The sequence below is a fragment of the Crotalus tigris genome, unplaced genomic scaffold (genome assembly GCF_016545835.1).
Source record: "Crotalus tigris isolate CLP2741 ecotype Arizona unplaced genomic scaffold, ASM1654583v1 scf7180000017834.3080900, whole genome shotgun sequence".
Taxonomy (NCBI): domain Eukaryota; kingdom Metazoa; phylum Chordata; class Lepidosauria; order Squamata; family Viperidae; genus Crotalus; species Crotalus tigris.
Window position 1 is genome coordinate 2,698,708 of NW_024096662.1, and position 26,031 is coordinate 2,724,738.

A 26,031-nucleotide genomic window follows, 5' to 3' on the forward strand; every position below is an offset into this window, starting at 1 on the left:
TGAAAAACAAAATGCTGGACTAACTTGAGTCTTGCCCTAATCCAGTAGGGCTGTTCCTATATTCTTAATTAGCCTTCCTTCAGAAATGCAGGGTCACTGGTCTTTATGTCCAAATTAACCACAGAAAAATATTTGCTTTATTCAAATATCACTACAGTAAATAGAGTTAGGAAGTGAGGTTGTACCGAGTGACAAGCTTTATACACTTGAAGCACAGTTCTTTGATAATGCAGAGCCATGCTGAGGCTAGATGATCATTTATAGGGTTGATTACTGCTTTAAAAACACTTTAAAACAACACTGTGAAGACGATGAGCAATTAAGAAAGGTTTAACGTGATTGCCATTTGATTCAGCTTCTTATTGCATCAGTGTGCATAGTTCTCCATTTTGGGATATTTATACACAAAAATACTACAGGGAAAAACTGAACTGGAAAACAGTAACCGTAAAATTTAGTTTCTTAATTGGTTTGCAACTTGTCCCAATATATATATATATATAATTAGGAATTTAAACACATTAGCACACTTCTATTGATCTTACAATTTCTGTGTAATGAAAATGGGAAATTCAGAATGGATCACATAAACTGATTAAGTTTGTTGTCTCTCTAATCCAAAATCGTTATTCAATTCTTCCAATCAAGCAGCTGAATTCACACAATTTTTCTTTTCTGGTCTAAAGCTTGTGTGTTATTTTTTTTAAAGCTGATAAATGCATTGCCTCAAACAGACATTGAGATTTTCTCATAGCTGATGCATCTGCTTTTGCCTTTGCAATTCTATACATCAATATGGGTGCATATATGTGTATTTACATAGACATTTTCTTATTTTTTCTCACTTGCATTTTAGATACATTCAGCTACTTTGACTAGAAAGGTGATGTAGAAATTAAATGAAAAAAAAAATTAAATGTTCTCACATTCTGACATTCTGTCATTAGAGTTACTTATAAAAAAATAAAGGCAGGATAAAAATCAAATAAATAAATAAATTAGTGCTGTTTGCCTTCCAGGTCAGTACATACATATCCTTTACAGAAACATTCATTGTTTTATTCTCTAGAAATGGAAATTATAAACAAAATCTAAGCTAGAATTGTACTAAAATTTTGAAATATCACTAGGGGCCACATTAAGAACATGGCTTGGTGCAGTTAACACGCTGATATTTTTTAATCAATCTTTCTTTTCTCTTCATCATATTTCAAGGGATAGATTTATTTTATGCCACTGCTGACACAAGACACTTAAGAGGGAATCAATGCACATTTAGAATATAATAATATAATAACATTGCTTTCTCTTTTCAAAAATAGAGCTTGGGGCATGCTAAAATCCACAATCCTGTGATTTTTAAACTGGAAATATTGTTTATGGTGATGATCTCAGCTCCAAAGTTCAAGAATAAAAGGCTGTGCTAGCTAATTGGACTGTGTTGTATATAAGCTGTTAAATTAATAGAGAATTCACACTTTCATGGAAATTCATCTCAGACATCTTTTATTATTTGAAGTGTGCTGAGCCAGGGAGAATAAAGGAAGAGCTGCTGTGACAACTGATGTCATGTCAGACAAGAGAAGACAAAGTGACAAAGAGGATTGCCAGTGACATCATTATACATCAGGGATGCTAAGGTCCTTGGTAACCTGCTAAAATTGCCTTCCACCATGGCATCAGATAGTTATAATGGCCCGATCTTCAACTCTGCAAATAAACAGTGGTATTTCAAATATCTATCTAAAGAAGGATAATTAGAAGGTGGAAGGAGAATGAACTAAAATCAGTTTGATCTGTATTCACACAACACGTCTCACCTGGTTAATGACTTGGCTTATTTTCTGGTTTTGCACAATGTGTTGACTAAATTAACCAAGTGGGATGAATTAACATAGAATTCTAAACTATCACTATCCCACTGAAAGAACCCAAACAAGGAATTTAAATGTGTTGGGAAAATGCAGATGTTAGATGTTTACCTGGCCTGGTTAAGTATGTTGTGTGGATATACCTAGTATATAAGAGGAAAACAGATTACAAGGAGACCTTGACTTATGACCGGTTGCTTGGTGACTGTCTGAAGTTACAATGTCCAGGTCCCTCCTGAATAACTGTATTTTGGATGCTGAGCAACTGACCTGCATTTATGGCCATTTACAGCACCCCGTAGTCACATTATTGTAATTTCTGACATTTTTGTCAGAAATAGATATTTATAATGACCATGATGTTCATTTAAAGACCATGACATTTGCTTTACAACCATTGCAAAAAAAGGTTGTAAAATTGGTCACAGTCAGGTGGGAACCCATTTTATGACTCTCATTATTTACGACCAAAATTGCAGACTCAGTTATGGTCATAAGTCGAGGACTACCTGCATTTAAGGCCAGTTAAGTCCTTACTTAATTTTTTTTTAAAATCAATCATCCAGGTCATAGTTGTCTCAAAGGTGCTTTTTTAAAAAGGCAACTGGACTGTTTTCCTTGAAGAGGAAGAAGAAGTTTCACTTCTCATCCAAGAAACTTCTTCGGTTCTGCCAAGATGATGGGGGGTGATGGAAGGATTAGTTATGGGGGGGAGGGGAGTGGAAGGTTCACGTTTCTTTGCAGTCTTTAAAAAAATTAAATTAATTTTTTAAAATTATTCATACTGAGATGAACATAGCTCTTTATCAGTTTCCTACAGTACATGGGAAATTGTGAGAACCAGGACAAAGAAATTAGACTTCCATTGAGAAAACAGCTGCTTCCAAAACTGAATTGATCAGTTATGATTAGAACAACCAGTCAATGTGTATAAAATCCAGAAAGCACTGAACATTAAATAAAGGCCTAAATGTAAAGCTAGTAACACAATGCTCATTTCACGTTGAAAAAGACTGATCCAATCTGATAATTCTGCGCTGCAGATACTGAGCTGTATATAGTTTGTCCTTTACTCCTTCCAAACTACAGGAAACGCACTGCATATTGAATAATGGGCAGTTTGAAAAGGTATTATAGGTTAATTCCAAAGAGGTAACTATGTCACTCCACTATAATTACAATTCACTGGCACATTTATTGAACCCAAAGTAGAATAGGGACTATTCTAGCAAGCTGTCTTTTTTTTTAAGTTCCTTTTTCTTTCCAATCTTTGTCCTATGAATATGAACCTATAAACAATTCCCACTTAAGTAATTGGGATTAGAGACAGTGGGGAGGAGAGTCAGCATTGCTTTGCTCCTTTTGTATTTGTGTTGTGATGTCATATACACACACCAAAGGAGTGGAGCTTGCATCATGACACTGAGATGTTGCTTTCAGTTTGACAGAAGCTTCAGATCCTGTGGACCATGAGACTCTGCTATGATTTTAAGTGTGAGAAAGGTGTTAAGTCATTTTTTTTAGTGCCATCATAATTCTGAACAGTCACTAATGAATGGTGGTAAGTCAAGGACAAAATGTAGCCATGAAAATGTAGTCAAAGAGCAAGAAATGCTTATGATTCATAGAGGCAGGGAAATACAGTTATTTTGAAAGTCGGTGAAAAGGGCTAAACAAGGAGTCTCCAGCTGAATGGATTGAATTAAAAGAGGTAAAATTATTTGAGATGAAACTGAAATATGGAATGAGCATGTCAAAGATTTATATGGGAATTAAAGTGAGTTGCCAAAACCTAGAATGAAAACGAAACTATAAATATTAGGTCTCATTTTTTAAAAAAAAGAAACGAAAATCATAAATGCTATGAGGACATTGAAAAATAGAAAGACTTCAGATGTAGATAGTGTAATTGGAGAAACAGGTAGATGTGGGTGTAGTTTGCTCGAAGTGTCTGTCAATTGTTTAATAGAGTGTGCAGAGCACATCTGTGGGTATGATTGGAAGAATGCTATTATTTCCTCCTTTACATAAAATGAAAAATGGATGTAAAAACTGTGTTAATTTGTGGTTAATTTGTTAAGTTAAAGTGGTTAATTTGTTAAGTTAAAGATTTTGACAGAATTTCATCTGAAAGAATATGTCAGCCTTGCAAGGTAGTTTGGACAGGAAGCATACTTAAATGAACTGGAGGATAAGACATATAAGGAACGGTTGCTGGAATTGGGTATGTCTAGTTTAATGAAGAGAAGGACGAGGGGGGGGGGACATGATAGCAGTGTTCCAATATCTCAGGGGTTGCCACAAAGAAGAGGGAGTCAAACTATTCTCAAAAGCGCCTGAGGGCAGGGCAACAAGAAACAGATGGAAACTAATCAAGGAGAGAAGCAACCTAGAACTAAGGAGAAACTTCCTGACAGTTAGAACAATTAACCAGTGGAACAACCTGCCTCCAGAAGCGGTGAATGCTCCAACACTGGAAGTTTTAAAGAAGAGACTGGACAGCCATTTGTCTGAAATGGTATAGGGTTACCTGCCTGAGCAGAGGGTTGGACTTGATGACCTCCAAGGTCCCTTCCAACTTTATTATTATTATTATTATTATTATTATTATTATTATTATTATTATTAACTAATTCTAAGTTATTATAAGGTTTCATTAACAGAAACTTGTAAGTACTTCTCCCCAGGACTTTTGCAGCCAAAGAAATTAGAAAGGGTCCATTCTCAGACATCTGCCATGCCCACCTTCCTTCTGCAGACTCAGCTGCCCCTTATCTGACCAGTCCCCTGGCTGCAGCTCTTCCCCCTGTCTCCCATGGTCATTCTCATATATCATTACAGGATTTGAGTGTGAGCAAAATTTGAAAAAAATGGCTTTATGTCACATCTGTAGAAGCACAGAGATGTCCTTGGAGAAGCTAGGCAGAGGCAGTAATGGCACATAAACAGGATTAAACTTTAACCCTGGGCAATAGTGAAAAAGCAAATGATAAAGTGTGATAAAGTGTGCTGCAGCTGCCAAAAAAAGCCAACACAGTTCTAGGCTGTATTAACAGAGGGATAGAATCAAGATCACGTGAAGTGTTAATACCACTTTACAATGCCTTGGTAAGGCCACACTTGGAATACTGCATCCAGTTTTGGTCACCATGATGTAAAAAAGATGTTGAGACTCTAGAAAGAGTGCAGAGAAGAGCAACAAAGATGATTAGGGAACTGGAGGCTAAAACATATAAAGAACAGTTGTTGGAATTGGGTATATCTCTAGTCTAATGAAGAGAAGGACGAGGGCTGACATGATAGCTGTGTTCCAATACTCAGGAGCTGCCATAAAGAAGAGGGAGTTAAGCTATTCTCCTGAAGGCAAGACAAGAAGCAATGGATGGAAACTAATCAAGAAGAGAAGCAACCTAGAACTGAGGAAAAATTTCTTGACAGTTCGAATAATTAACCAGTGGAACAACCTGCCTCCAGAAGCTGTGAATGGTCCAACATTGGAAGTTTTTAAGAAGAGACTGGACAGCCATGTGTCTAAAATGATATAGGGTTTCCTACCTGAGCAGGGGGTTGGACTAGATGACCTCCAAGGTCCCTTCCAACTCCATCATCATCATCATCATCATCATCATCATCATTATTATATCGTTATTGTTATTAATTGAATGGACTTGAATTATAGAATGTTTTCAGTTAATATAAAGATAACAATTAGTTGTTGCATGCTGTAAAATAATTAGAACTAATTCCTTAGTTCTAGGTTGCTTCTCTTCTTGATTAGTAGTACATGATTTTGTGCATGATAAGGCATGCACAAAATTAAATGGATTCTTTGGAATATGGGTCAATGTGAAATAGCACAGATGTGTGCTACGTGTGGTGATGAATGATAAGAAGGAAAATGTCTTTGTGGTTTTGATGATTAGAAAGAATAGGTTATAGAAAAAAAGGAAAATATAATGAAATCTTAGAATGAAAAGTTTAATTAAAATTTGTATGTGTAGCTGTTGAGAAGAAAATTGAAGTACTATGATTTGTTATATTATTCATAATATGTTTAAGGATGGTAGAAATCTTAGGTATAAATGTTTCAGTAAATGAATACCACCTGTTGCCTCAATCAAAGTCTTTAAAAATGTGAACTCTATTTGTGTCCCTTTCTGGAAGGAAGTTGCAAAGAATGAATAACATAGGTAAGACAGAGAAAACTGTCTTGAAATGCTGTTGTTAACAATTATATTGCTATTATTTTTCTTCAAGATATCCAGCCTTCTGTTGTACAGCATAAATAAATTAACTGAAACATTTTCAAAAAGATCCACTAGGCAGTGCACTAGAATACAAACCCAGCAATCTCAGCATGAAAGTGGGACAAACTATTACTTTTGTTTCAGTTTAAACAATGTGTTGTTTCTTCAAGAAACTAAAGCATTTCATAAATGCTTCAATGATCTGTAGCAATATCATGAATATTAAGAGGGTTTTTAATCAAAAATTTTGTGCACAGGCATTGAAAATATTCTAATGTTATGACTGGATGCAGTTTACCTTATCTCACTATTTGGATTGTTGCTTGGTTTTTCTGACTTTTATACTGCACCTACACGTTGATAACTTCTATAAACATTTTACATGAAACTCAAAACTTTAAAATCTGTAAAAAGTTGCTATACCCAATTCCTCAAATTTCTGCTCAGAAACTAGTCTCATTGTTTCACTGGGTTTTTCTTCCTCATAATCATGTTGAGGGTTGTCCTCTAAAATACTGCATTGCAATAAGCATTTGACTGACGCTTGCTCAATAGTTAAAGCTGCGAAGACGAGAGGAAAGGCCAAACGCTAATTAACACAGTGCGAAACACATTTGCTCCAACACATGATCCTTAAAATAATTGGCAAAGTTATGCTTGGAATGGTAGCCTCGGAGAATGTAATTTCCGGCATTGCTGCTAGACGCTCCCTATAAAGACAATTGTAGTGAGCGAGCAGGAGCGAGAGAGAGAGAGAGCGAGGGCGAGCGAGAGCTGGGCGTGCTTTTGTATGCCGTGACGCTGGGGGGGAATCGTGGTAAAGAGCGAGGGAACTTCGCTTTTTCAAAGCATCCTGGCAAATGAGCTCAGCCACAGTATCTGAGCCAGTTTGGAAGGCAAATCTCTACTATCAATAGTTGAGCGTATCGGCTAAATCCCTGCAGGGCAAGAATGGGGGGCAAGATGAGACGACTCATTGCTACGTCAAATGTTTTTATTTCTTCCTGATCTCGCTCTCGCTTTTTTTCGTCAATAATTTACCTTAGGGCTCCCCCGCTCTCCCGCCGTAGTTTTCTCCTCCTGGATTCTGGGAGCGGGGGGGGGGTGTTCAATGGCAAAGAAATGGGCACCGGGAAGAGCTGATTTTGTCCAGGAGGTGTTTGGAAGCACATTTCCAGTTGCTTTTTGAAGGCTCCCTCCCTCCAGAATCAAATAGGAGGGAAGACAGACTTTGTTCGCTGGAAATGTTGGACATTTTCAGAAGAAGCTTCTTCTGCTGCTGCTGTGCTGGTAGCAAGCGGTGTGTGTGTGCCTGTGTGCCTCTGTCTGTGTAAGAGTGGTGATTTTTTTTTTCCCCCTCCGCTGCTGGTAGGGCTGCTATAGCTGGCTTTGTGGCGTGGTCTGTGTAAGCGTGGACGGAGGTGGAAGGAGAGGAACGTTGGGGCTCTCCGCGCAAGGCATCGCTGTCCGCCGCTCCTGGTGCTGAACATGGGCGCTTTAAGCAGGGCGCTGTCCATGGTGCCCACCATCATCTTAACGCTGGCTCTCTCCGCTTTCCCCGTCTGGGCGCAGAATGACACGGAACCCATCGTACTGGAAGGAAAATGCTTGGTAGTTTGCGATTCCAACCCAGCGACCGATTCTAAGGGATCCTCTTCTTCTCCTCTGGGGATCTCTGTACGGGCTGCTAATTCTAAGGTCGCTTTCTCCGCAGTCAGGAGTACCAACCATGAGCCTTCTGAGATGAGCAACAAAACCAGGATAATCTATTTTGATCAGGTAAAAAAGATCATACTGTAAATAGATCTTGCCGTAAGTAGAAAGACATTCTAATCATTTCCTACTGACAAAAGGAGCGTGTGTTTGGAGTGGGGAAGTTGGTTTGGCCTGAGTTTTATTTAAGTCGTGAAGGTTTTCTTTTAAAGTGATTTCACCCCTGGGAAAGGGACTAGGTTAAAAGTGGAGGGGGAGGCAGCTGCTTACAGTACTGAGATGAGATAGGATAAGGACAGTAGGTGGGAATCAACAGGTGGAGTTGATTTGCAAACTCTTTAATCCTCCTTTGAAAGGAGTGGGTTGAAACTTAGGAATTGCAGACAGAAACTTTTGGTCCATTCAGTCACTGTTCAGTTCATAGGTTTTGTTTTTTCCTCTTAAGATGGACAGCAATTTCACACATGCTTTCCTCTGAGAATGAAGTTATTTTTTTCTATTACTTATTGATTTCAGTTTCTACATTTCCACTTTACATTTAAAGGCACATGGGAGGGGGGAGTGAAATAAGTTCTGGCAGTTGGACTTAACAACGACAACAAAAAAAAGCCTGTCTCACATTATCACATATGTAACAATTTTACCATTCTCGATATGCTGGAATAAATGAGGTAATACTATACAGTGCAGGAATTATTTAATGCTTCAAAGAGGTTAATACTGAGGGAAGACTGTTAAAAATCAACTTACGTATGCATTCTTATACTTTATTCTTGAGAATGTTTACTTAGAAATAGCAAGGCATAAGATTTGGGTATTTTAATTTAACTTTGATATCCTGAAGAAAAGCTGGGAATTTGTTAAAAGCTTCAAAGTACAGGGAGGAGAGATAAAGTGAAGATATATATAAAGAAAATCTCCAATTCCCCAGAAGCACTTCAGTTGGTTTGCAACCAGATTTCCCAGCAACTTAAATCTTTTATGAGTTTTCAAAATCATTCAAATTTTTCAACCTGAAATCTTTAAAAACTTTTATGAGGTTTCTGCACCCTACAGAACCAATATCCTACACTAGGCTTATTCTGGTGTAGTTAAATCGGTATGCATTTGGTATGGATATAGATAATGTACTAATGAAACTGAGTCAGATCACACTAGTAGAATATGGATGCTGTCCTTTGGAAAATTCACTGCATCTTAGTAGCATCACTGCAGAATTTTGCAACCTTGGAAGGACTTTCTGCACTCCTCCCTTCTTCCAAATCCATTCCTGAAATAAACAACAATACTACCTTTAACCATATCTTTTAGAAAAAATAGAAAAATATGCATTTCTCTTACTTTCCAAAATAACATATTGCATTTTTAATTTTGATCTAATGCGTCTTAATATAATCAATCAATTTTAATAGGAAAATTAAATGTGTCAGTTTTCCTGCTGAAACTGGTGCTGTTTACAGGATGTAATTTTGGACTGGCAAAGATCCATGCTTTGAAGGAGAAGACAGAAAGGCATTGGAGTTATATTATGCCAATTCTGGTTTAAAATCTATGTACCATATCTAATATCAGCTCTTTATGCATTATATGTACTTATAGAGTTATAGATACATCACATTCTTGCAAATATCAGCTGTGGGGTTTAATTAAGCCCACAAGTTATTCTTTAGTTTTTCAAGGCATATTCTCTGAGAGGCTGACAGATCTGCATTTTTCTCCAGTGCTAAATAGTCCTAGGAATCTTGTAACCAACTCAGTCACATTGTCATTATTAGCCTTTTCAAAGGATCAGAAGTCAGGTATATATGTAGTGTAAGATACATGGAGATGGTGGAACCCCATGACAGTTATCTATTTCTAAGAAGAAGGAGTAGAAGGCAAAAGATCAGTATTTTCCCACTTCTATCCAGATACAAAATATATAAGAGATGACTTTTAAAAGTATATGCTTGAAGTATATGCTTCTCCCCTTTATAGTTGTGTACCACCTAAAAATACCCAACTCTTTCCGCAAAGTTTGAATTTCCTGTCTTCCTAGGAGATACCATCCACTTCTTGTCTTCATATGTTTCATTAACATCTTCACATTCATTACTGGGTACATTAGCCAGCATATGTTACTCATTATATGCATATGATATTGCTTCTGGAATTGTCATGACAGCTGAAGTATATCCATACCCTGACTGATCCCAAAACATATTGCTAAGGTACACTCCAGTCCTATACATGTTTACTGAGAAGAAAGTTCCATTGAATGGAGTTTATTCTCCTTTAAGCTCACAAAAATGTATTTAGGCAGGAAGTCAAATAGATGGGTAAAGTGGACGATCTATCCCTTTCACCGATGTGGTTTGTTGCTGACATCAAGGCACAGGAGAAAGATTGCAACTTGCCTTATGAGAATGACCCAAGGAGAATTTTTACAAATATTTTTTTCTGCACAACAAAAGAAGATATAAAGCTATTCTTCATGTTACTGGTAGTATTATATTTTTAGATAGTAGAGTCAGAGAGAATGCAATATTACACCTCATTACTTTTATGATAATACATCATTATTGTTTAAATGATACTATATGTAGTTTTTATTATATTAATAATGATTTATCATATAGCTGTAAAGTTTAGTCTAGTACTGGAGCTATAATTTTGTGTTATTAATTTTAATTTTTAGTTATCTTTATGTCATCTAAAGAAACTGTTTTGGACAGGAGGGTAGATAAATTTATGCTGTAATATTTATTCAGTGGCAGAAATATACATATGTAGCTATCCTTGGGCTGTATCAGATCAGGGATGATCTAGTTCAAAAGACTCAATCCTTTTCCATCCCTTGCAAATGACCTGAGAGGGTTTTCTCTTCCCCTGTATTTCACATATGTTGGGCTACATTTTGTGCCAGCCCCTTGCAGTATGATTAGTGGTCAAAGTTTAATGGGTGCTATGGTCAAAACCTTTCAATGGCATCAAATTGAGAAAGGCTGCTGAAGAATATAGGCCTTATATGCAAAGTACATGTTAGGTAGCTATTATTCCATCACGGTTTATTGAAAACTTCAGATGATGATCTGCTTATATATAAAAAAGGATTCACTACTGTGTGTAATTTAATTGAAAGGCAAACTAAAATGTACAATATACAAAGCAGATATTTCGCAGCAAGTTGCATTTAATTTGAACAGTGCCCTCTGATAAAATATAACAGGGCAGAGGTAGAGGGAGACACATACAAAGCAGAATAAAATGATAAAGCAATTTTAAAGGCAACAAATTATGAAAAGGTAAATTATACTATAAAAGGTCCAAAGCACAGTATTAATACATCTAAGGTGCTAGGGGAAGCTGGAAAAGACATATATTAGATTCTCTGATAAATTTGTGGCAGAAATGAGAACTGCATGAGCCATACTGTAGTTCAGGTTTTTATAAATTCTTCTGTATTATATAGAAAGCTTCTGGATTCTACACTTTTATTGAATAAAGTGGTTTAATTAAGTGGGACTCATTCCCTAGTTAATGGACACAGAATTGCAAAACTGGCCAGGCAGTTAATAACAACAATAATAAAAAATTGTCAACATCAGGCACACTGAAGTCTAGAAGAAGGTTAATAATAAATACATCAGAAGACTGAAGAAGACCTTAAGGTCCAAACTCAGTGGTGGAAATACTATCAAGGCAGTTAATACCTAGACAATTCCAGTCATGAAATATGTAGGTGTAATAGTGAATTTGACTCAAACTGAACTGAAAGCCCTGGATAGGAAGCCCCCCCAAATAATCACAATGAATGTTGACAGAATCTACTTAGCAAGGAATATAGGTGGGAATGGAATGTTGCAAGTACCCCAGACAATTGAAGAAGAAAAAAAGGTATTTGAAGACTATCTGAAGAATAGTGTAGAGGATAAGGTATGATATCATGAAGGCTTACTGAACACCAAAGAGACCAAACTGGCCCATGTGAAAGAGCAAATGAAGAATAGAAATCAGACATGGCAAGGCAATTATAAGCCATATTAATATAATATGGCAATTATATTAAAAAAATAGCAAGAAAATGCAATAACAAGATCTGGAAAGGGCTAAGAGCAGGAGAGTTGAAGAAAGAGACAGAAGGGCTGAATCTGACTGCACAAGACCATACCTTAAGAATAAATGCATATAAAGCCAGAATTGAGAAGCCAGCAACAGAGAGCAAATGTCATTTTGGCAAAGAAGCTTAATAAACAATGGACCACCTAGTTATGTGCTGCAAGAAGATCACAAGAAGATTACTAACAATGACATGACAAAGTACCAACAATGGTGCATACAACTTGACTAGAAGCAAGAATTGGTAGAACCATAGAATAGGCAAAGTAACAGAAAATGAAGGAGCTAAAGTGCTCTGGGTGTTTAGAATTTAACACCCTAGGTTTAACAATTATCACACAACACCCTAGGTTTAACAATTATCAATAAGAAAGACAAAAATGTCTGGATAGTGGATGTTGCAATATCTGAAGACAGCAGAATAGAAGAAAAAGAACCAGGAAAAAAAATCACAAAATATAAAAACCTGCAAATAAAAGTAGAACAACTATGGCAAAAGAAAACAAAGATAATAGTAATAGGTGCTTTGGATGCAATCCCAATACCTCTGGAGTACCACGTGAAAACCATTGGCATTAACAAAATCACCATTAGCCAAATGCAAAGGCAGATTTGCTTGGAACAGTTTACAGCCTGTAAGATTACAATACCTTTACTACCAACAAAGAGCAACATCCCAAGTCCTTGAGAAGGACTCTTTAGGTGAATAAAAATATATCAGTCTAAACATCTATGTGACAAACAACAACAACAACAATAACAACAACAACAATAATAATAATAATAGGCACCTTGGATGCAATTCCTAAACAACTTAAGCACCAGTTGAATACCATTGACATTGACAAAATCAACATCAATCAATTGCAAAAGGCAGCTTTAGTTGGAACAGCTTACAGCCTGCACTAATACCTTAAACAAACAACACCATCTGTCTATATGAGGTCCTTGGTAAGGACTTAATAGATGGACAAAAATGCCAAATCATGTCTATACATATGTGACTGTGGCTGACTGTGTGACTATAATAGTAATAATAAAAAAGTTAGGGAGGAGAGATTGGCTTAAGAGCAGCAAAGAACAGAAATGCATGTTTCTTTATGAACTCAGCTATCATTTTTGTAAGCAATAAGGATTATGAGATTAAGCACAAGCTTAGTGGGAAAGGTGGGGTTTATGTTAAGGTTGTAAGGCAAGGGTGTTAAACTGCCGGCCCATGGGCCAGATGCTTCATGCCGAAACCATGCCCACCCCAGCTACGGCAATGAGGAAAAAGTCGCAACACATCATGTGACATGACAAGTTTGACATCCCTGTTGTAAGGAATAGACAGAGAAATGATATTACTCAGGAAATGAAGACAAGAATTCTAAATAGTTCTACTACTAAACTAGATCTTTTCCTCAAAAATAGATTTAATTCAAGAATTTTTGTATTGATAAAAAAGACATGATATTTACCCATTGCTTATTTGCATAAAAAGTAAGACATAGTTATAGAACTGGGAGAAGAAACTTTATCCTTTCTATTTAGAAAACACCCATATCAATGTGGGTCTTTTAAACATAAATGCTGCATGTGTACAACTTCAGACTATCTGATGTACACTCTCAATTTATGTGGGATATTGGAGTCTGCATTCCAAAATGAGTGGGACTATAGTGAATATTTAGGAAGCTTAAGGGGGAGATGAGTGGTTTAAACTTATTTGCCTCTTAACCTTCATTTTAATATAGGATTGGCAGTATGCAATCTGAGAACTACAGACAGCCTTTCAAACCCTTTGTGGATTATCTAGAGCTGTGGTGGTGCAGTGGTTAGAATATATTGAGGGCTAACTCTGCTAACTGCCAGGAGTTTGATCCTGGCTGGCTCAAGATTGACTCAGCCTTCCATCCTTCCAAAGTTGGGAAAATGAGGGCTCAAATTGTTGGGGGCAATATGCTGACCCTATAAACCACTTAGAGAGGGATGTAAAGTACTATGAAACAGTATAGAAATCTATTGCTATTGCTGTCTAATCATAAGTCCTCAGCCTCATGGAAGCATTCACAAACTGAACTGTAAACTCTAAAATAGTCTGTACAAATTTAAAACAAAGAAACAAATCAGCAATAGCAACAACAACAGCATGCAGCTCTGCCTATTTTACATTATAACCTTACCCATTCCCAAGTTGAATGGGATTCAACATGTCACTTCAAGACATGTAATCTGCTCCCTTAGGAATAATTTATGTCATGAGAGCATTCTGGATCTATCATTGGACAAATAATCTTGATGGTTCAGATGTGTCGTAAAGCTTGACCCACTTGCTTGTGTAACGGAAGTTTGTGGGCAGCTGTTTATTCAACAGTTGGCATTCATTGTGCTTTTGTTTATATCTGCCTGGCTACTTTGGCGAGGCTTACATAACTAAACCATTTGAAGATTTGTGCTACAAATGTTTTTTAGCTACCTAAGTAATTTAATTCCATGTGATGAGATGACTCACCTGCTTGAAACTCAGCAGGAACTGTAGTGGAACTAAGCAGCTTCTCAGCTAGTTGTACAAAAAATGTCACGTGATTCTAAGTATACTCAGAAATAGGTTCCTGTTGCTTTCAGTAATGCTTACTCTCAACTAAGCATGTGGAGAAGTTAAAGAATTTGAGAAAGGAATTTCTATTCCTTTAATTGAAAATAAGTGGGTTTTATTGAAATAATAATTGCACACATTACATCCTATTATGAACTTGTTGGAAGTAAAATCTGATTACGGTATTTGCATATACTTGCATACATTGTCAGATGAACAATGTGCAAAATCTGAAATTAAACTTGGGTTCATTCAAAATAATTATTCCATTGTTTTCCATTCTTCCATTAATTACTGGTTTCTTTTCTTTTATTTATAGATCCTAGTAAATGTGGGCAATTTCTTTACATTGGAATCTGTGTTTGTAGCACCGAGAAAAGGAATATACAGTTTTAATTTTCATGTAATTAAAGTCTACCAGAGCCAAACAATTCAGGTATGTTGAATTAAAAAATAATATTTGGGGTTAGTGTGGTTAATGTTTCCTTCCTTCCTTCCTTCCTTCCTTCCTTCCTTCCTTCCTTCCTTCCTTCCTTCCTTCCTTCCTTCCTTCCTTCCTTCCTTCCTTCCTGTTATATTTATATTGGATATCAGCTTTAGTCTAAAAGCATGTTGTAGCTTATAAAAAAAATACAACATATTATAAGAATGCAGTATAAACATGAATGAAACAATAGGGATAGCTACTGGTCAGAAAGACCAATACCAATAGATTTTAACAGAGAATTCAGATTACAGTCTTACATGCCCATTCTAGATATGACAGCTTCTTCATAATTTACTCATCAAAGAGCATCAAAGGAGAAACTTCCTGACACTAAGGAGAAACTTCCTGACACGAAGGAGAAACTTCCTGACACGAAGGAGAAACTTCCTGACAGTTAGAACAATTAACCAGTGGAACAACCTGTCTCCAGAAGTGGTGAATGCTCCAACACTGGAAGTTTTTAAGAAAAAACTGGACAGCCATTTGTCCAAAATGGTATAGGGTTTCCTGCCTGAGCAGGGGGTTGGACTAGATGATCTCCAAGGTCCCTTCCAACTTTATCATCATCATTATTATTATTAAATACCAGGAATGCAAGGCAGCTGAAATTAAGTTGGCACAGTTTAAATAATTTTGAAATCAAAAGTTTTAAGTTAAAATAATTTAAATTAAAAAGTGCTTGGCTTTAGGCGCTACATTCCCTTGACTGACTGACTGACTGACTGACTAACTTATTGAGAAATTTAAAAAAAATATTATAATGAACAGTGTTGACAATGGCCCACCTATAAAATGAGTAGCAACAAGTTTTTCTTTTGAATGTGCAAATTATTATGCAAATAATTCCTTTGAATCTTTAACTCAATCTACTTACTCCATCAGCTAGCAGATAGTATCACAACCAAGCATTTTTTCATATTTCCTAATAAGGTTCAGCTCATTGTAAACAGAAAAGTGTGTCCTTGCATATAGATAATTATATTTTCTATTTTTGATTGACTACTCCACCTAATATGACTCAGTAAAATGTTTTGGTGGGACATTTTGGATGTGACATGTTTGGATGTGATATTATGATTATTTTTTGGCACTTTTCTAGCACACAGTGACTTGAAATATCACCATGATCATCCTTGTATTGAATGATTGGTATATTTAACCCATTCAGATGCAGTGAGTTGGACTAAGACTGGCAAATCCCACATTAAAGTCCATACCTACAAATAGAAGCTCACTGGAAGATTTTCTACTAGTTACCATCTTTCACCTGATCCATTTCATAAGGTTTCTGTTCTGGTGCATTGTTTTAAGCTACTGGAGAATAACAGAATGACAGATCTGGAAGGGACCTTGGAAGTCTTCTAGTCCAACCCCCTGCTCAGGCAGGAAACCCTATACCATTTCAGACAAATGGCTGTCCAGTCTCTTCTTAAAAACTTCCAATGTTGGAGCATTCACAACTTCTGGAGGCAAGTTGTTCCACTGATTAATTATTCTGACTGTCAGGAAATTTCTCCTTAGTTCTAGGTTACCTTTCTCCTTGATTAGTTTCCATCCATTGCTTCTTGTCCTGCCTTCAGGTGCTTTGGAGAATAGCTTGACTCTCTCTTCCCTGTGACAGCCCCTTAGATATTGGAACACTGCTAGCATGTCACCCTAGTCCTTTTCATTAAACTAGATATTGTGCTGCACCACTCACTCACAAACACACATAACTGTGGTTCAATGAGTTTATTAACATTCTCCAGCAATTCCCTTCACCAAAACCCAGAACTGTCCCAATTAAGTCTAGCTATGAGCAGACCAAGGTTAGTCCACAAAGCAGTGGCCAAAGAGTCCACAAAGTGCTTGACAGTTTTTCAAACAAAATAACTCCACCAGACAAACTTAAACCCACCAGGCAAACTTACATCCACGCACAAGACAGCTCATGAGACAAGAAAAGTCCAGAGTTTCCAAGGCATGATTCAATTCCAAACATGGTGTCAATCCAAAGTGAGGCAGGAATCACAATGATCAGAATACACACAGCTAGAAACCAAACACATTGTTCCCAGCAACATCCCCCTTCATCTGCCATGCTAAATAGCCAGCTTCTGGTGCAGCCCATCAAGAAGGGCAAAGCTTTCTCCTCTTGAGTAATCTGGCTGACCTTCTCTGCTCCTGCCTTTTCTCTGCCCTATGAATTCTCAAATTAAGTGCAGAAGGCAGTTCCTCCTCTGACCACCTGCAATTGCATGCTTTCCCCAGCTGGAACCTCAGCCAAATCCCTTCTGTTCAGAGCCATCAATTAACCCAGCTTCTGATGTGCCAGGAACCAGTTCATTCTGCCCCAAGCTGATATCTAGAGAGGTATCCAGGGAATCATCTGGGGGAGTCATCACAGACATACACAATTGGTTCAATCATTCGTCATATGTTTTAGGCCCCGGTCCCCTAATCATCTTTGTTGCTCTTCTCTGTACTCTTTCTTGAGTCTCAATATCTTTTTTTATATTGTGGTGACCAAAACTGGATGCAATATTCCAAGTGTGGCCTTACCAAAGCATTATAAAGTGGTACTAACACTTCACATGATCTTGAAAAGCAGTACACACATCCAAAAATATATTTTAAAACATTATCCAGAGAGAATGTCATCTCTAAAGCCATCAGACTCCAAAAACTTAGAAAGATCTGTTGAGATTCTTGTAAGCAGTTTCTTTTGTTGTTCTTCACCTATAGATAGACATCTTGTCAAACTAAAGCAGACTATATGCACCTTAAAACATAAACTCTGGAAACTATTAGAAGCACCTGTGTTCATGCTCTGTCTACCACACAAAGTATCTAAACTGCACTTTTCTTGCTCCTCTGAAATTTACTCCTGCTTCCTGGGAATTCAGAAAACGTTCCATCACAGGTGTGTTATTTCTTTTTGTAGCTGTGTACAGTAGCCTGGGTAACTGTGGAAAGTCCCAGAATTCTTTAAAATGGCTATTCTGAGTAGGGAATTTTAGGAGTTAAAGTCCATGTTTGTCCAATTACAAAACACTGCTTTATAGGAACAGATGAAATAACAAAAAGGCTATCCCAATGTAGATATCTTACAGACTTTGAAAAACTTACCTCAATATAATGCAGGATTTTAAAAGGTCAAAATGCAAGTGTTGGAGTCTGAAATGCCATGGAAAAGAGGTAGATCTTTAGCTGGTATTATAGGAAGATCAGTGAATTGTCAGGCAAATTTCCTGGGATGGATGGTATTCAAGATAGGAAATGCCATAGTTTAGAAGAAATTCTGCCTTGTAGTCATTGGCCTTGTTTCACTGACAAGAATTATTCCAATAATTTCTCCAAAGTGCTTGAGGGCATATATGTATGTATGTATGAGAACATTCCTTTAGCCTTACTGGTCCTAAATAATTATAGTATTTAAAAGTCAGCACCAAAGCTTTGAACTAGGGCCAGAAATGGACAGGAAGTATTTGGCATAACTGTGGTGGTATAAAATTTTTGCATGAAATGTCATTGGATAATAATAAATATTCTCAGGAATGAATTTGTAAGCAAAGATATGTAGGGTTGAGTCATAACAAATCTATGGCAAGAGACCAGAAATTATTATTAAAAATAACATTAAGACTTCAGATCATTTTTTCTGAAATGGGAAGCCAGTTTTCTAAGATGATATCATGTACTTTTGAATATTTAGAAGACACAGAATGACACCATGTTCATGAAGTTGGTTTGTTTTGGCCCTTGGCCAAAATGACTTGCCTCCAGAAGCTGTGGGTGCTCCGTCACTGAAGGCGTTTAAGAAGAGACTGGACAGACACTTGTCTGAAATGGTATAAGGCAGGGTCTTCAAACTTGGCCTTTTTATGACTTGTGGGCTTCAACTCCCAGAATTCCACAAGTCATAAAAGGGCCAAGTTTGAAGACCCCTGGTTTAGGGTTTCCTGCTTGGAAGACCTCTGTTATTCTGTTGGTTAATCATGTGTAGTTCATTGTTTTCCAGGAGCCCATGAAGTTAAAAAAACAATGGTTAGACTTTGAAGGATTGCTAGAAGTTTTTTTGTGTGATGGAAGTTTAAAAGCCTCTTTCACTTCTATTTCAAAACCCTTGCAGACGATAAACATCATAGTGAAAGACATACTAAATACTAGTTGTGGGCTTCAATTTTAAACTCCTTATATTTCTGCAACCAACTGCCTCTTTTTTTTCCACAAAAAAAGCAAGATGAGCTATGATAAGGAGGTGGAACGGCATCTGGGGAAATGAATGGTCAACAGAGCATGCCTCTTCTAGGCTTATAATGCCTATCTTCATTTCACTGAATATATTACTGCAATAGCTTGAGAGCAATTTTGTTGTAATCTGCTTCTGCATTGCCTGAGCTCATGAGTCTGAAGCCTATGCCTCAGAGACAGTGAGAGTTGAAGTTAGCAAGGCATGAAGCCTGGGAATAGAGAATTCCTTTATGAAAGCATTATGCAGGTGGCTGTAACAACCAATTTTGAGAAAAGAGTGGCTTTTATCCTTTGCAATGGGAGAAAGAAATTTGGGATTTATAAATCATGCATATATATATATATATATATATATATATATATATATATATATATATATATATATATATATATATATATCTTTGAAAAGTGAAAGCTGAAAACACCAGCCTGAAGATGACGAATGGGACTTTGTCGAAACGTCGCCAAGACACTTCCAATTTTACATGGGAGAAAACCCGAATAACCAAAAACCTACATACAAACATCCGCAAAAACCTCAGAAAACAAATATATATACTACGCATATAGATGGGGAGAATGAGGACAAACTGAGCAATTATGTAGCAATTGACACAGGTGCAACGATTGGCCGGTTGGGACCTATTACGTGGTCCAGGAGTCTAGTGCAAGCACTGGCTTGTTTATAAATGTCTCCCCCACTGATTCATTTGCACCCTGATGATGTTGGCAGGAGCCAATGAAAGCTAGGTTTGCTTTTTAAAAAATCTTTTAAATGTTTTATATTTAAACTTTTAATGTTTTATAAAACTTTAAATGTTTTAACTTTTCCTGGTGCTCACGTTTTATTTCTTAGTATATATATATATATATATACATACATATACATACACACACACACATACATACATTCATACATACATACATACATACATACATACATACATAATTTGACTCTTAGTTTGGTAGAGGATGCTTTTCTATCATTAAAACATGTGTGACAGCAATAAAGATATTTTATATTCAAGCTGAATCTTTTCTCTGGGGGTATCAGGGTCTGGCAGGAACTTTTGCAGGCATCTGAGGGCTACATTGACAGAGGCTACAGTTCTCCTCTGGCCTTTTATATATTGCCCTTATCTTTCCTAGTTTCTCATTTTCTAAAAAAAATAAAATTAAGAATCAATATGAAGGGCAGCATGCATTGATAGAGGGTAGTGTGTATGTTGGGGACAGAGTAAATCAGGGGTCTTCAAACTTGGCCCTTTTATGACTTCTGGACTTCAACTCCCAGAATTCCTCAGCTACATTGGCTGAGGAATTCTGGGAGTTGAAGTCCACAAGTCATAAAAGGGCTAGCTTTGAAGACTCCTGGAGTAAACTGACAAGAATAGAGATTTACTGTGAATTCGTATATTTTTCCCCATGCATTCTTTAAAATGCATTGCTTAAAAATGACAGCCAGTTTGATGTAGTGGTTAAGATGCTGGTGTAGAAATCAGGAGACTGTGAATATCTAGTCCTGCCTTAGGCATGAAACCTGCTACACGACTTGGGAGCCAATCAGTAGGAATCTGTGCATTCTAGTCCCACCTTAGGCATGCATGTGAGCTAGGTGATTTTGTGCCAGTTATTCTCTCAGCTCAACCCACCTTACAAGGTTGTTGTTGTGAGAAAAATAGGAGGAGGAAAGAGTATTAAGTATCTTTGCCACCTCAAGTTACTAATCAAGTAATAACAGTGGAATAAAAATTGAATAAATAAATAAAATAAATAGAACCTCTGGGAAGTCCTCCATTCCCCTGGTATTGTACCCCTGAGACATCAGCAGCATAAATTCAAAGACAGCAGCTGAAACAGCACAATGAAAGCTCTCTCTCCTTTTTCCTTTACAACTCCTGTAAAAAAAAAAAAGTTGGGACTTTGAATACCTTCTTCCCCAGTCCTTATTATACTACATTATACTGAATGCTAGGAGAATAAATGACAGCCTTTAGAATGACTGGGAATCTCTACATACAGTTCTGTAAGCCAGTCTAATTAATTTTTTCCACTCCTGATGTTTGTGCTTTCAAAACTACTTTTCCACAGAGGAAAAGAAATGGGATTCAAATATATATGTTTCCTTGCTGAGAGAACAAGTGTTCAGGGAAGGCATTTTCCAACTGGGGGTGAAGAGATTAAACAGCATTTCCCACCCTTTGTTGTTAGTTGCGAAGTTGTGTCCGACCCATTGCAACCCCATGGACAATGTTCCTCCAGGTCTTCCTGTCCTCTACCATTTTCTGGAGTCCATTTAAGCTCACTCTTACTGCCTCAGTGACTCCATCCAGCCACCTCATTCTCTGCCATTCCCTTCTTCTATTGCCCTCAATCTTTCCCAGCATTAGGCTCTTCTCCAGTCAGACCTTCCTTCTCATTAGGTGACCAAAGTATTTGAGTTTCAACTTCAGGATCTGGCCTTCTAAAGAGCAGTTGGGTTGATCTCTTCTACGACTGACCGGTTTGAACACCTTGAAATCCAAGGGACTTGCAGGAGTCTTCTCCAGCACCATAGTTCAAAGGCCTCAATTCTTTGGCGCTCAGCCTTTCTTATGGTCCAATTGTAACTGGGAAAACCATGGCTTTGACTGTACGCCCTTTTGTTGGCAGGGTGATGTCTCTGCTTTTTCGAATGCTGTCTAGATTTGCTATAGCATTTCCCATCTTTACTCTAGTTCAAATCAAGAAATTTAATAGAATATAATCTCCAATCTGGGACTCAGCATCATCATAGAAGTCATTTTAACATACGTAGGACGCAATGGGATTTGTTAATTTTCCAGATGATTATCTAATGATTGAATAAATATGTATTCAAAAGATCAACTAGAATATCATACAGATGCTCATGTTTCCCCTCAGTCCAACTCAACTACTCTCCCTGTGCCTGAAATTGTGTTGTTATTGGTCACAGCTAAGAGGTGTATATAGTTCTTTACACATGAGGATTTCAAACATGAAAGCAATAGCAATACAAACAAATTCCTTACAGTTGTTAATATTCTCACACTTCAGCCAGTGAAGGATGACTTTATGCAGTCTGCAAATTAGCCCTCATATAGAAACTCATATGAATCTTTAAATATTTAAATATTCACAAGGGTGGCTTTTTAAAATGATTGCTAAATTCTTTAGTTTTCTGATATGTATTTTTATACTGTGGTTTTAAATTTGTGCTAGTTGCCCAGAATCCTGTTAGTGATATGGGCAGGCATATCAATCAATCAATCAAAAAATCAATCAATCAATCAATCAACAATCAATCAGAGACCCTGGAGTAGCTTGCCACCAATTCTAATTCTGAGAATGAGAATGAGAAATTAAAAAATAAAAATAAAAAGGAGAATGAGAATTAAAAATGAAAAAAGTGTTATGAATAGTATTTAATTCTACTGAATACAGTCCAGCTTTTTTCTTGCCCCATCCACTTCTTCACGCTGGGTTATATTTAGTTCCCCAAAACTACATATGCCATTGGGTTCATCTTTCTTTCCAGCAATACCTGGAAAATTATTGAAATGAATTTGCCTAGCTTTTTAGCAAAGGAAATAACATTTGTGGAATATAATGATTCCCAGGGTCTAGCCATCTTTTTCCCATATGCCTACGCAGATCCATGCAATCAAATTCACTTAGTGCTTTGCTATCTTTTGATTTTTGGAATCATTTTGTGTTTTTCTTATAAAAATAATTACATTTGACTTAGTAATAGCAGTTGTAGCAGACAAATATTCCATGGGCAGTGGCCACCAGAGATAGGGTCCATTAGCCAAATTTGGCTAATGAAGTCGCTGCTCTACTTCATGTCAGTGGAATGATCATATGAAACTATTATTTAAGTGATGTATTGCAACTTCATCAACTACAGAAGGATCTGCTGAAGAATGCATAATTAAGAGCAACTAGCTTTAGTGAAGGATTGGTAATTCCTTGAGATCCCACTGGGTGATTCTATCTATAGGTAGTCCTTGATTTATGAACACAATTGGGATGAAAACTTCTGTTGCTCAACGATGTGGTTGTTAAGAGAATCACACCTGATTTTAAGGCCTTTTTTGCTGCAGTCTTAAGTGAATCATGTGGTCAGTTATTGAATCTGGCTTCTCCAATGGTCTTTGCTTATCAGAGGCCCACTGGGAGGGTTGCAAATGTTGGATGGCAAATGTTGGAGACCCTATCTTAATGCAGATGATTTTATAGACTGTATAAGGAGACTGAGAAAAAAAAATTGCCTCACAGCTCCAGACACATCAATATGCTGATCACAAGCAATAAAGTTTTCCTGGCATAGAATTTCACTATCTGAGATCCAGCAAATAAGGGCTATTTCCAAAGGAGGCAGAGGAGGAGAGGTCCTGGGGCTTATGGAGTGAAGGAACTGGATGAGACTGTCGGCAGGCCCAGAGGGTGGGAGACAGGTTTTTGGAAGAGTTGGTGGGGGTGGCAGCATTCTCCAGGGGCAAAAAGGAGTGAGGCCTCTTTAAGGAAAAGCTGGAAGAGACAATATCAGACAAAGGAAAGGAGGCGAGGTTGTTGTGCAGGAATACAAGCTAATGTGAGGGCTAATCTACATGGAGCTCCATTTCCATCTGTCCTGTTTGCCAGTGTTTGCTCCCTAGAGACTAAAATGGAAGATCTGTAACTTGAGCTGGCCACGAACAAGGAGTGTATATCGGAGGTGGTGACCCTTTGAGAGCTGTATGCAATGAAATTTCATTTTGATGTATGCCAATTGGTGTACTTTCATCATCATCATCATCATCATCATCACCATCATCATCTATTTCCTTCCACCCTGTACAATCAGCTAGAATGGGCATGTTGATCAAACAATGTCACCTGAGAAGTCCAGGGAAGTATGACTTCTTGGTCATGTTGCCTGCCTGGCATCTTCCCCAGATACTAGCATGACCTCTTCTCTGATTATCTTTAAAAAGTCTTTGAAAAATATGCTGTTCCTCCAGGCTTTGCATTAAGGTGGATGCCAGCTCCTTTAGATTTCAGGTGAATGTTCTGTTTCAGGATGCACATTGTTCTTTTCTCATTTTTGTTTGGTTTCCATTACTTTTAATGCTGTATGCAACCCAAAGTCTTCTGAAGTTGGGTGGCCTTCTCCATTAAATAAGTATGTGGGGATGAAACAGGTTTTCCTGAACCCATTTCAGGGTTTCATTTGGGGATATGCTTTTATGTCTCATAAATGACTTGTCCTAGAAATTAAGCTTTACTAGTTCGCTTGGATAGTTTTGAAATAACTGACCATGGTATCCTTTCAGGCAATCAGAGTTGGGCTTTAGATGCTCAGTTTCACAATAGTGTCACTTCTTACTGTCAAAGACGTGCTTAGAAAGAGATTCTTGGAACCATGGAAAAAATCAGAACCCGTAAACACTGCCTAATCTTAATAATAGGCAAAATAAGGCTAAATAAATTAAACCTAAATAAGATAGAGATTCTGTTAATAAGGAGAAAATCACACACCGAAAGGGCAGGCTTACAGCTGGAAGTGCTCCTTGATGTCCAACTGTCATTGGATATGCAGGTAATGGCTGTGATGAGAAGCACTTTTGCACAATTTCTGCTAATTATGCCAGCGTGGTCCTTCTTGAACTGATTGGATATAGCAACAGTTATCTATGTCTTGATTATATTCTATCTTGACTATGCAGGGTGTTTTCTGGGAATTTACCAATGTTTGGAAATTGCAACTGGTGCAAAAGTGCAGCAGGCAAGCTGCTGGCTGCTGATTGGTACAAGATACTGGAATCCTATGATATGTATACTAAAATGTCTCTTGGCTACCAATTACTTACTATGCCCAGTTTAGATGCTAGTGTTGACCTTTCAAGCTCTAAATGACTTTGTGCATGTTTATGTATGAGATTGCTTCTCCTTGATATTACAGTGTGAGAGGTTCTTTTGAATATGCCATCATTGCCAGAAGTTTGACTGCTTAGTCTGCAGATAAGGGGTTTCTCCTGTATGGCTTTCAGCAATTGCCTCTCACTTTCTCTCAATGTTTAAGAAAATGGTAACATGTTTTGTTTAGCTTTGATCTACTGTTTTTTTCTAACAATTATTTCATGTTGGTTTGGCTTTAAATTTTGTTAGGTTTTGTAGTCTGTTTTTTTATGGTAGTGAATTGCTCTGAGAGTTAAAATAAACAGAAAGATGGGATACACATCCATGAAGAAAAGAAACAAGTCTTTGGGGAATTATGTAAAGTCTGTATGCCAGGGGTGTCAAACTGCCGGCCCGTGGACCAGTTTCATCATACTGAAGCTGCACCCACCCTATTGCCAGCAATGCAAAAAGAGTCGCAATACGTCGCAACATGTCACATGACGTGGTGAGATTGACACCCATGCTCTATGTAATTTTTTGCTGCAGTTGGCGAACAGTTTCCCTGAGTGAAATAGGAAAGGACCAATTCTGTGCTCTTTTGCATTCCTGCTCCCTCTTCTTAAAATGTGCTTGGAAGTTATCCTTCTTCTGTAAATTCCAGATCCCACATATGGTTGGGTACTATTACCTCCATCACTTCTTTAAATTTATTTATTTCTTTTTTAAAAAAATTGATCTTACCTTCTGTTAACTACTGTTTTGCTTTCAAAATCAATACTTCATGACCTTCTTCAGCATTATCCTAGATTTTGATATTAGATTGTTTGGTTTCTAGAATAATAGAATAGAATAAAATAATAACTTTATTGTCCTTTTGAATGTACACTAATTGGCATACATTAAAATGAAATTTCATTG

At 37.3% G+C, this 26,031-nt stretch overlaps 1 protein-coding gene across 1 annotated transcript in view; it reads left to right on the plus strand.

Moving 5' to 3' along the window:
- The first annotated feature begins 6,930 nt into the window (after positions 1-6,930).
- CBLN4 (cerebellin 4 precursor) overlaps positions 6,931-26,031 on the plus strand; it is a 28,061-nt gene continuing 8,960 nt past the window's right edge. Inside the window, exons 1-2 of the mRNA XM_039343162.1 lie at positions 6,931-7,897; positions 14,827-14,943. Coding sequence (XP_039199096.1) covers positions 7,607-7,897; positions 14,827-14,943 — 408 coding nt within the window. The 5' untranslated portion in view covers positions 6,931-7,606. The remainder of the gene's footprint in view (positions 7,898-14,826; positions 14,944-26,031) is intronic.